The sequence below is a fragment of the Monodon monoceros genome, unplaced genomic scaffold (assembly GCF_005190385.1).
Source record: "Monodon monoceros isolate NGI ecotype Baffin Bay Population unplaced genomic scaffold, NGI_Narwhal_1 Super_Scaffold_18, whole genome shotgun sequence".
In the NCBI taxonomy this organism is placed as follows: Eukaryota; Metazoa; Chordata; class Mammalia; order Artiodactyla; family Monodontidae; genus Monodon; species Monodon monoceros.
This window is the reverse complement of record NW_021703774.1, coordinates 98,784,724-98,797,233: the sequence shown is the minus strand read 5'-3', so window position 1 is coordinate 98,797,233 and position 12,510 is coordinate 98,784,724. Positions and strand designations below refer to the sequence as shown.

Below are 12,510 nucleotides of genomic sequence, written 5' to 3'. Positions count from 1 at the left end.
AATCCTCCTCGTCCTTAAAAGCACAGCGTCTTCTCTGAAACGCTCCCTGAACACCCTGACCTCCACGCTTTCCTTCCTTCCTCCCTGGCCATATCCAGATCATTACTAAGTACTGTCTAACAGGCTTCCTACTATTTACCCAATCAACTTCTTTTACTCCATCTCCTAATGCCCCCATTCCTTTTCAGGTTACCACTGTCTCACGCCTGGGTGCCAAAGCGGCCTCCTGTCTGGTCTCTCCCCTTCTAACCCCGGCAGATCATGTCATTCCCCTGAGCAAAACACCCCAACAGCTTTCTGCTGCCCTCAGCCTTAAATTCTAGGTCCTCACCAAGGTGGGGGGCATTTCACCCCCTGGCTCTGCCCTCCTCTCCAGGCCCATCTCTCATCCCCCTCCCCCTCTCCTTTCACGGACATCCTGAACTCCCCGCAGGCAGGCGTGTCCTCTACCAAGAGCACCTCTTCTTCCTCCCTCTCCTTCCTCTCTTTTCCTGGTTGCTTCTCAGTATGGCCATGGCTGTCTTCTTGAAGCCAGAGACTGTGGAATACTTCTCTGGTCTTCTTTCCGGCCTAATGCGGCAGGACACGCTCAATGGTGCTGACACCAGAGTCTGAAGCTAATGAGTCTGTTTCAGTAAATAACTCCTCCCCGTCTCCTGCCCCAGGCCCCCTAAGATGTGGCCAAAGCTGCAGGGGTCCTGTAAGGGCTGAGGCTTCCGTGGACAGCGACTCCTCACACTGTCTTTCCCACACTAGAACCACGTACTGGCCATGTTGTTTTATTCTAAGTGTGTTGACACCCATTATCTCATTCAGTCTCTTTCCAACAATTCAATTCCCTGTGGATCAAAACCTCAAGACGAGTCCTCTGAATCTTTATTTACACGTGAGCACATTCAGCCTGAGAGGATGAGAGGATAAGAGACAAACACTGTCGGGGAAAGCTTCTTCTGAGTGCCCCATGATTTGCAATCTGGGGCTCTGGGCTGAGCCCAGTAAATGTCAGCCTGGGTTGCAGAGGGGGCTGCCTTCTGGAAAGTTGAGCACCCACTTCAGAATGATGCAGGGCCTCAGGCAAGAGCATGGGAAGAACGGCACAGCTGGGGTGGGTCAGGGCTGGCAGGAACCCCCTTCTTCCCCAACCAGGGGGGCACAGTCACTGCCCCACCTGCTCCACACTGCATCTGGCTGCCTTCACCCCGAACGTCACCCCCATATTACTCCCTTCCTTCCCTGCCCTGGCCCCATTCTCAAATCTCTGACTAGCATAGGGGCCCGCTTTGTCTATTCTCTCATGAAGGCATAAATCCATTTCCTAGTACTTTGGATACCAATGAATCATTATCACTTGCAATGCTATGATCCAATTTAATACGACCATCTATTTCTTAAATGAATGGGATTAAATATTAGTGATCGAAATTAATAGCATTGTATTTTAAACACTTTAAAGTTTAAACTTTAAATACGCACAAATTCTAATGTGCCTATATTAATGTACCTCTCCTCGTATTATTCAGAACAAACCAGGCTTCGAGAGCATAAAGAACTTTATGGAGTGGGGCTCATGAGGAAAGAGATGACCGCTTGGATGTGAAATCAAGTTCCCTGACTGACAGGCCCAAGGAGCTGGCCTTGGTACCCTCAGGGCAGCGGCGCGAGCGTACCATAGGGTGAAGAAGAATTGGTACTGGATGAGGAGGGTCAGGAGGAAGTACACCAACCCTTCTACTGCCATGGCAACCAGGTTCTTCCCAATCAGGTCCCACTGGAACAGATTTGAAGAGTGCTCCTCACCTGGGGATGGAGGCCACCAGAAATCGACAGGAATTAAGTCCACTTAACTGCCCCAGCTGTCCCCAAAGACCTAGTTACAACACTAGGCTCAGCTAGACTAGGCCTTATGCAAGGGATTAAGTCAGAGGCAAACCCGAGTCTCATACCGGCTCCTCAAGTGAGAGTAGGGAAGAGTAGGAACTGCCCTTGACCCCTCCTAGTCTCCTTAGCCATGGAAACGGAGGCACTCCGATTCCTTCTAGTGTCCGGGAAATCCCAGACCAACCAGGTGACCCCGGCCCCAGCCCAGGCTGCAGGTCTGTCATAGGAACTCCCACTGCAGCCCTCCCGGCCTTGGAGGATCCAGGGCCATGTGACTGCTACCCACCAAACCGGGCATAGACGTCTGTCACAGCCTGGCTCAGTGCCAGGTCAATGAGGCCCCGGCCCAGGCAGAAGTGGGGGAAGATAACGAGCAGCTTCCTCAGCACGGCACTGAGCCTGAGCAGTGTCTGAAATACAGAAAAGCAGGACAGTCAGTGATGGAGGCCAAGCTTGGCTGCCCGTCCTGAGCGGGCTGGGGCTTGGATGCCCTCACGGACCAGGACCAGTGGAAGGCCTGCAGCCAGAGGGGATGCAGCAGCCAGACTGGCTACCGGAGGGATTCATCAAGCAGATAGGAAGTTTTGGAATACTCACAGGAGGTGCCTCTAGCCGGCAGCCTGCTTGAGGAGCTTTCACTGCAGACTCACTTTGACAGTACGCAGGAACGCTCCAGGGCTTTTGTTACCAGGAGATGCAACTGCTGGGAGTGTGGCCCAAGTCTCTCTCCTTTGGTACAGCTGTGAGCCACACTGGGGGCTGAGGCTCTGTCACTGGCAATATCTTAGCCTAGCTTGTACCAAACGGGAGAGGGGCCCTGAGCATCTTCTAGCTCTGCTTCTCAGCCCCCACAGGACAGCTACAGCTGTCTGCAACTGTCACCAGCAGAAAAGATGGCTGGAGACTTCCCCTGGTGTCTGGGTTGAGTTGTGGGGACTTGTTTTCGGGTGGTAGAAGGTGCTTGCTGCCTTAGCCTCAAGTGTCAGTGCCAGGCAGAGGGGACACCGAGGGGGTGAGGCTGACCCACTCTTCTGGCCCAACCCTGCTGCACAACCTCCTTCCTCTCCAGCCTCCGAACTTTTGCTCACGTTACCCCATCTCCTTCTATCTACCCCTCCCCACGAGCCCACCCCGCTACTCCTGGAAGGAACTATGCTCTCTTGCCTCTAGGCCTTTGCACTTGCAGCTTCTATTGACCATTGCTATTAGCTGGGAAGAATGCTCGTTCCCCTCCTGCTCTCTGGCAGATTCCTGCCCTTCTTTAGAAAGCTCGCTCGAATAACCCCTTCTCTCACAAGCCTCTTCAGATTCCCACGGTAAAATATCCAATCCCCTCTCACAGGACTTACCACATTGCCGTGATTGATTCTTTGTTTACCTGCCTATTTTCTGCACTAGTCACTGGTCCCCAGACAACAGGAACTGGGTCCAGATCATTTTGGTGTCCTTCCTAAACACCTTACACGTGATTAGTTCACAGAAGGTACCTCACTGTTTATTAAATGGGATAATAAAATCCTATTTATTCCAGGCCAGGCTCAAACTTAATTCCTCTACCAGGATCCTCTTGACCCCCACAGTCCAGCTGTTTTGGCCCACTCTGGTCTGTAGTGTTTCATCTGTCTTGCTCCTTTGATGTTCTGCCATACACTGTCTTATGGAATGTCACGTACCGTGGTTTATATCAGTTCCTAACTTGGTGTGCAGGTCATTTACTGACTGGAAGGGGAGTTCCTGGGGCCGCGCTTGTTTATACCAGCACATCCATCACATGGTGCTTACCTAGTGGATGCCTCTGGGACCTGGGGAGCCTCCTGTGGCATCCTGGGAATTTCTGCAGCATCTATTCCACAGTTTAGGTGAAAGAAACCAGCTTTTTTTTTTTTTTTTATGCAGGGGAGCGGGTGTGCTCGGTAATTGTTGGCTAAATGAGTGCAGCCCGCAGGAGGGAGGATGTTTTGGGTTGCTTTAAGCTATTTAATTATTCTGAAGTAACAGGTTCGCTTAAGACTTAGTGAGCTGTGAGCCTGGGACAAAAACAGCTCTGAAGAGCAGCATTTTCAGTCTTCCAGGATGCTCTGACCATTGGCAGAGTCTGTATTCTCATCCACCTCCCTTCTGGGGTCTGACTGTGACATGGTACGTTTTTTTATCAGTCATGGGACAGATGGGGTTTTGCTTCTTGTTTAGTGGCCACAGAAAGCCTGACAAGGTCAGGGAAAGAGTCGCTCTCAGGAGGCCATTGGACTGGGCGGTTAGTGCAGGTTTGCTTTGGGTCTTCCCAGCAGTGCCCAGAGGCAGGAGTGGGGACAGGGGCCACAGGACGTCTGTGCAGATGCTCTGGCTGGTACCAACCCTCTCAACTTCAAAGACCTTCTGAGAGAGGGAAAGGCTAGAGAGGTGCTGGGGACACAGGCACACAGGAGAGCCCACCGATCCCTGGGTATGTTCCCAGAACAGTCATTCATGGCCAGGGCTCAGACACAGGGGACTGGGAGAGGGAGTGTGGAGCAAAGACAACCCTGTAGTCACAACCACTGTTTTTAGGATTCATTCTTGTCAGTTCTTTCTGGGCAAGGAGAAGTCTGGGGGTGTGAACGGGACAACTGAACTTCACAGCTCATAAAAATGAGTCACTCAGCACTCCAAATTCCTAACCCTAACCTCAGGATTCATTTTCATGTACAATAGTATACGTTACTCTGTTACAATATATGTAAGAAATTGGGAGAAAGGTTATATATGTATTTGCTTATATGTCTCTAGAACACATAAGAAACTCATATGAAAGGTTGTCTCTGGAGAAGAGAACTAGGTGAGTGGGAAACAGGAGTAGGAAGGAGACTTTTCATTGCACACCTTTCTGTTCTTTTTAAATTTTGAAATCACATGAATGCATTACCTCTGTGTGTGTGTGTGTGTGTGTGTGTGTGTGTGTGTGTATAAAACCTAACACCCAGAGTCCCCAAGGAAACCTTCTTGAAGAAGTAAGAAGGTCTAAAAGCTTAGGATTATGAAATGTCATTTATAACTTGCAGAAAGGGTTCAGAAAACCGTGACACTCAGAGCACACAAATGAACAAGGAGCTTAAAGAAAAAAAGAAAGGAAGGAAAGAAGGGAAGGAGGGAAGGATAAAGGAAAGGAAGAAGCAACATTCATTTATACACTAAGATTGTACAGACACAGTGCTTGCCTCTGGCTCTGCTTGACCGTCACACTCTCCAGTATCCTAATAATCAAAGAAGCTGAGAAAGTTACGCTTACCTGGTTATTCTCAAATAATTCCAAAACGAAGGTGATGGCACTGCTGTTGATGCCGATGAACAGATTAGCACAAGATAAGGCCACATAGGCTGTGCTGGGGACATCAAATAGGAAGGATGCTGGGTACATCATGGGAATGACTGCCCATCTGTGTGAAATGACACAACACGGTGGACGGAGTTCCAATTTCCGTTCCATCTACTGTACCCCTAGATATAATGCATTCCCCTCTCACATGGGCTGGTACGTCTGAACTGGTGAGAGTCCTGGGGAAACCGAAGAGATACTTCTTCCCTTGGTCTTTGCTCTTCATCTTTGAATGGAGGTAACAATGCCTCTCCTGACCACCTCATGGAGTTTTTGTGAGAAGCAAAAGCTGTGAATGTACTTTGTAAATTATAAAGCCTTACATAACATAGGAGTGTTCTTCCCACTCTAGTCTGGCTCAGCAAAGCTGGGCTGAGATCCGAACAGGCTCATAGTTCATTGTAGCTGACGTGTCACAGTCACACTGGTTCCTGAATTCTCTATTTCCAAGACAGATGAATGGAGACCATTGCTCTGGCAAGACTCTACTGGCCCCTGATAGGTAGGGCCAGGTATTATGATCTCCATTTTACAGATGAGGAAACTGAGGCCCAAGTGGGGTGAATTACTTGCCCATAGTTACATACACAGTAAGTGGTGGGCCTGGATATAAAGTTGCATGCTCTATAATTCTACTGGACTTAATCCCTGTGTTATCCTCTGGCCCTGACCCAGAGCAGCTTTTCAGGTGCAGTCTCCCATGTGCAAATAACCCTTGGCTAGTACAGGAGACACTGAGATGGACGGACTGGCCACAGATGAATGAGAGTCAGAGCTGAGTGAGGAAGTGGGGAGTGATGGATTCCCAGACTTTGGTCAGGTCACAGTTTGAGTGGAAGAAGATTAAGATTCAAGCCCTGTGGGGTGTCTCCATTGTACCCGAGTGGATGAGTGGGCTGAGGGGCAGGAATCCCTCTGTGCGTGGAGTCGGAGACAGAAGCCAGACAGATTCCTGGTCAGCAGCCGCAGACCCTGCTGGGAGCTGGAAGCTGACCTTGGCACTGCAAACCCTGGTTTTCTGTCAGAACTGCAGCCTCCTCCCCTGGCTTCCCTTTGGCAACATTAGCTAATGGCCCACACAACTCACCCGTACAGCATGAGCAGTGCGACCAGGGCTGGAAGATTGTCTGAAGAAGTGTAGGCTTTCTTCTGAAACCCGATGAAGATGCCCACCACCAGTGCAGCGCTCACAGTGTAATTCATCTTGAAGAGACAAGAAGGGAGGGAGGCACTTAACCCCTCTGCACCTGTGCTTCCTGTTCTGCAAAATGAGGGCTGGGCCAGCCTCCTCCAGCACTTATGTTTTGGGATTCTGATTCTATTCGTCTAAACATTTCTTGGCTAGCGAACGTATGTTAAGTTGTCCTTAGTCCTTCTACCCCATGCCACCCCCACCTCCCTACACAGGAGGGAGGGTACAGTCTGTATCTTTTGAAAGAATGAATTATAAAATGCCACCTGATCTCTCCTTCTCTCCTTCCAACCGATCTCAAAGTCCTGTTGATTCTACTTTCTAAGCATGTCTCCAGAATTCAGAAAAGCTTAAAGTATAATCCTTGGCCTCACATCACTTCCTCCCTTCCCTTCATACAGAATTAAGTCCTAAAGCCAGCAGGCTTGACAGGGAAATGTGGGCAGCCACGGTGGGGTAAGGGGAGAAGTCAGAGTGGTCCCAAGCAGAATGAGAGCCTAAGAAGGGTGAGAAGGGCATCCACGGAGGTAGACTGGTGTGCAGTGTTGGAGCCCCAGTGGGGTCAGGAGGGTGTCTTTACAGGGGGCTGATCTGTTGCGGGATATCAGAGCCAGAGCAGCACGAGGAGGACCTGCGCGTGGCGGGTGGCTGGAGCAGGGAGAGGAGCGTGTCCACACAGGGGAGAGGGTGAGGGCAGAGATGGGGGCTTATTACACGCAGGTGTACTGCTCAGGTAGGCACATGAGTCAGGGGCAACAGGAACCAGGTTCTCACTTGTGCAGAAGGGAGTTAAAAATATGGAAAGACAGAAAACCAGAGGGAGCCTGTGGTGCTGGATTGGAACTAGTGGTTTTAGTGAGTGTTTTGTTCAGTGTATAGATAGACAGAGAAGTATGGATGTAAATGTGTGTAAGTCTGTGTATATACCTGCAAATCTCGCCTAGTTCTCTCCACTGAGAAGGCCTGGGACCAGTGAATATATCTAACACCGAGATCTTGGTTTTCGAGGGACATTTTCCCCTGGAAGGAACAGAGCTCCTTGGGGGAGACGGCTGATTCCAGGGTAGGGCTGTGGGGAGGAACATCTTGCTGGGCAAAGAACTTGGAGGTACTCAACGAACGTGGGGACACAAGTCAAGAGAGCACAGGAGCCAGCTTGAAGGGGCTCCGACTGGCCAGACTGGGGATAATCTGAGCACCAAAATCAGCTAAGAATGGCATCAGATTGTAGTCTGTTGATTCACACAGGAACCACAACTCCATACAGGCATAAATAAATGGAAAGCTTGGTAACAAACAAACAAAATATTCACATAACTTCAAAGCACATCTCTCTAAATTCTTATTAATTATAAGGGAAAAAGTAACTTTACAGTGAAGAAGCTCAGCAGACACCATCTTCATCGAGTAACTGAAGTGACCATCATCAGTAATAGGACAAATTGAAATCAGAAGCTACCTGACAGGGTGCAGTGAGCAGGACAGAGCATCCCTTCATGAAACTGCAGCCATGACCCGAATCCAATCATGAGGAAACATCAGGCAAAGCAAAATTAATGGACTTTCTGCAAAATAACTGACCTATGATCTTCAAAAGTGTCAAGTCATGAGTGTCAAGGAAAGACTGAGAACAATCCCAGGCTGAAGGAGACTAAAGAGTCAGGACAACTGAATGCAATGCATGATTCTGAGCTAGCTATTTTTCTATAAAGGCATTATTAGGGCAATTGATGAAACTTGGGTGGGGTCTGAGGATTAGATGGAAGTGATACATCAGTGCTAGCTTCCTGATGTTGACAGTTGCGTTGTGATTGTATAGGGTGAGTCCTCGTTTGTAAGAGGTACACATTGGAGGTGGCTGGGGTGTGTATGTGTATGTGTGTATGAAGAGACATCTTGTTTGGAAGTTACTCTCAAATGGGTGAGGAAAATAGTTTTGAACGGTGTTTACAACGTTTCTGTAAGTTTGTGGTTGTTTCCTAATTTAAAAGAAAGGAAAAACAGATAATATATAAAAAATAAGAACTTACAACATCGTATATGCGCTGCGTGAATGATATAAACAATGAGTATTTGTTCATTTATTCAACAATGACCCCCAGGCCAATGTTATCTTTTCGCCACTGGCTAAGGAGGGTGCTTAGCTCCAACACCATAGCTCCTTGAGTTCAGATTCCAGGCCAGCCTTAAAATTCTAGAGCATCAGGAAGCCTGCTGGCATCATAGTCACTGTCTCCAAACCCTTCATTAGGCTGCTAAGTGTCTACTTTGCTAGTATCATCTCCCATTCAGACACCCATTCTGTCCTTCTGTCCACCAATTTCTCCTTAGGCTCAGAGATCTGTCTGTAGTCAGGCACACACAATGGGTCAGCCCCAAGTGTTAATTCTATTCCTTGTCTTAAAAAAAAAAAATTGAATGCAAAAACCCAGCACTTTAATAGCTTTTCAGTGCAGGTGAGCCTAGCTCCTCTCATGCTTTAAGCACAGGGCCAACTTGGGTGGCTGCAAGGGATGTTCTCATCCAAAGTGAGGTTTATGGGCTCTGACCTCCTCCCCATGTGTTCATAAGTGTTTCCTCTTGTAGGCAGAAGAGAGGAGGGAAGACCAGTTGGTACTGATGATCTCTGGCTTTATATTGTTAAGTGATGGCTGCTTAGTAAGTTGAGTAAGATATTTGCCATCATTATTAAAAGTCATAGTGGAAAAGGTTGTTTGTGTTGGTCTCCATCGTGATATACATTATCATCACCATGAAGTGGAGACTCGCGTTAGTCTTAGAACGCTGAGATAAAACAAAACATCTTGTTCCCCAAGACGCCTGGAATAGACTGGAGTTAGTGTCATAACAGCTCCCACATTACAACCAGGCCTTCACTGTCAAGCCATTTTGACCCTGTGGCCTGTCGCAAGGTAACCCATCCTGACCCCTCTCTTCCCCCACCAATCCTGATTGTGAGAGAGGTGGTAGTCTGCTGTTGATTTGATAAATAACTTTTTCTTCATGTTCCCCCAAGTGGTAGCTAATCTAATATAGTGAAGCTCTGGTTGGGTAGGCAAAATAAGGCCACTGGATAGGGTTCCCAGATTTAGCAAATAAAACTATAGGATGCCCGATTAAATTTGAATTTCAGACAAACAACCAATAAATTTTTTAGTGTAAGAATGCCATATTTGGGGGGGGGCAATTAGGATATACTTATACTAAAAATTGTTCATTGTTTTATCTGAAATTTAAATTGAACTGGGTGCCCCTTATTTATCTGGCAACTGTACCACAGAGCAGTTTCCAGTTTACCCCTTTGAGGGTGCGGTGGGACCTAACAAGAGGATGTAGTGTGAAGGGCCTCTTGATATCATCTCTTCAGCTCCCGGTTACTCTCAGGAAGGCCAGCCTCAGTGCTGCAGAGCAGTGATTATTTGGTGCATCAGAAGGCCCCTTATGCAGGGCCTACAGAGTTCCCACTCAGTGGTTGCTAAGCTGTGCCCTGCATCTTTCCCCAGCTTGGGCCCTGGGCACATCACCTTCCAGCAGCCCTGGCCTTACGAGAGCCCCACCCTACCACGTCCCTTCAGTCAGAGCACACACAAACGCCCACCCACCTTGGGCCCACGGGGGTGAGGGAGGTGCTAGGTCCTGATACTTACGATGTCCCAGAGGAAGTTGGTCAGCCAGTAGATGGTGGGACTCACTCCACTGACAAACTGGAGGTGCTTAGCTTTGTTCACCCTCTCCTGGATCAAATAAAGGACAAAGCTGGCAGGGACGAAGGACATGGCAAAGATCACACAGATGGCCACCACAGCATCCACAGAAGTGGTCAGCCTGCAGAAGGACGGGAGACAGAGGGAGAGAGGGGAGGAGGAGCGGAAGCAGGAGAAGAACAAAGTCAGGCTCTCGGAAGCCCTCACCAATGCCAGGGAACCGCCTCCAGAATCCCCTTCCCCAGCCTGAAGCTTGTCATCTCACTCAGCTGTGTAAATCAAACTGGGTCAAAGGTAAATGGATATTTGTGCATTTCCTGTTCTACGTTGATGTTGAATATTAAGGTTAATATCAAATATTGTCCCCTGTTAATATAAAAGTCTAGATACATTTTCTTTTTATTACATTTTCTAATTATTTGTTGATTGTGTATAGAAACGGATTTTTACATTAATCTCATGCACTGCAATGCTCTTACTAGTTCTAATAATTTGTCTATAGATGCTCTTGAATTTTTATGTAGTTATAGGGTCTGTGAAAAGAAATAAATTTTTAAAAGAAAAATTTATCTTTATTTAAATTATCTTGTTAAATCATGCTTTCAAGAAACATCATAACATAGGGAAATGTTACGTTATAACATAAATTTAAGTAAAAAGGGAACAGGCTGACTATACAGGATGTTGGATCTTATTCACTCTTTCCCAGATCAGATAGAAAGCATCTGGCTAAGGGGGAAAGTGTGGGCTGAAATCCAACCCGACCTTCACATACAAGCCATGCACTCTGGTGTAAGCCAGTGCCCGCCTTGAGAAAGGAGCACCTTTTACTAATTGCCACAAAGGCACCATATGTGCTAGTCGCTGCTCTGTTAAAATTACAAATAGCTTGATCCACACACACACTAAGATTATAACAAATTACTGGAAGGAAACACCCAAAAATGTTTAGAGGAAACACCCTAAACTGTGTTGGGTTATAAATACTACGTTCTTAAAACTCTATTCTATAAACTTTATTTAATGAGCATATACTATGTTATATACTATTTTTATAATCACAAGAGACTCCTCTCTCATATTTCATATTCAAGAGGCTTGGCAGGAGGTACAGAAACGTGGGCTAAGTGAGAATGGACATAGACTACTTTTCCTCAGTCGAGGGCCTCAGAGGGTGTCCTGAGGAAGGTCCCAAGGGCCCAGGACCCACCCAAGTTTAGCCACGACCCTGGGCACGTTCAGGGCACTTGGAGTATATTGGGTCCCCTAACTGCCTTCCAGAAGGAGTTTGCTCTAACAAAGGCATTCTCACCAAATGTAGGCCTCGAATAAGGCAAACATGCTACAAATTGCAAAAGAGTGAGGTTTTTACTGCTAGAAGCTGAGCCTAGGCTTTAGGAAGGTAAGGATCTGTTGACATGTCCGAAGCCTGACTGTCTGGGGGAAATTACTGGAATCTAAGATAATTACTACTGGGGCGATGAAAGATTTACTGAACCTCCCAGTTCCTGGCAATCATTTTGCATACTGGAAAGGAGAGTATTTGTGTAAGCTCCAGGAGCAATGTGTTATCAAGAGCCAAAAGGGAACGGAACCAAACATATGCTTACTTTCCAAATAAATATGAGGAGGAAGAATGGCCACGCAGTTTGGCACACGAAGTCTTATGTTCGTGTGTGTGTGTGTGTGTGATTAAACAAACTTGCCATCCAGCCCAGCAGCTTCTGCTAGTGAAAATCCTCTCGGGGTGTTTAGAGTGGAGAAGGTGACTAGAAAGCTGTGAGGCCGGGGCCTCAGTAGCTTACACTGTAATTTCGGAGAGCTGCTCCTTGGTCAGGTTCAGAGGCTGGCTTACAACGGTGATGCCATACTCCTCGGGGTTCCTGTCCTCATGCAGGCTGGCCCGTAAGATGGCGTTGTGGGCCACGTTGAGGAAGCTGACCAGGGCATGCCAGCCTTTGTTGTTAAACCACACCTAGAGGGCGGAGATGTGGCTTTGTTAGGCTCTGCTACTACATGGGAGACTCTGCACTAACAGCAGCTGTTTAAAGAAAAAATGAGCTGCAGGAAAAAGAATGTGAGAGGGAGGAAGGTTTTGGCCGCTGGGAGACATTCCATGCCAGATTTAAACAGGAGGAGGGATGGAATTTAATTAAGTTGGGAAAATGAAAATAAAACAACCAGCTCACATGAGTTTTTAGCTCTAGGGCAGACTGTGCAGGGCCAATACCTTAATGTTGTCTTCAGTTTCTAGATGTTTAAGGAAAGCAGACATTTCTTTAGAGGCTTCTCTGGTGAGAGGGCCCTGGAAAACCATAATAAACAACCAAGAGGTTTCTTTTTTCCCCCCTTCCCTTAGCATTCATGATCATTTCTATTTCATA

General features: G+C 47.6%; 1 protein-coding gene across 2 annotated transcripts in view; it reads right to left on the bottom strand.

Annotated features, from left to right (window-relative positions):
- The window catches only part of ABCA4 (ATP binding cassette subfamily A member 4), a 136,656-nt gene that overhangs the window by 15,380 nt on the left and 108,766 nt on the right, over positions 1–12,510 (bottom strand). For both annotated transcript variants that reach the window (XM_029228585.1, XM_029228586.1), the window contains exons 34-40: positions 12,357–12,431; positions 11,932–12,101; positions 10,070–10,247; positions 6,318–6,433; positions 5,144–5,291; positions 2,165–2,288; positions 1,668–1,797 (exon numbers count right to left, since the gene is read on the bottom strand). In XM_029228585.1, coding sequence (XP_029084418.1) covers positions 1,668–1,797; positions 2,165–2,288; positions 5,144–5,291; positions 6,318–6,433; positions 10,070–10,247; positions 11,932–12,101; positions 12,357–12,431 — 941 coding nt within the window. The remainder of the gene's footprint in view (positions 1–1,667; positions 1,798–2,164; positions 2,289–5,143; positions 5,292–6,317; positions 6,434–10,069; positions 10,248–11,931; positions 12,102–12,356; positions 12,432–12,510) is intronic.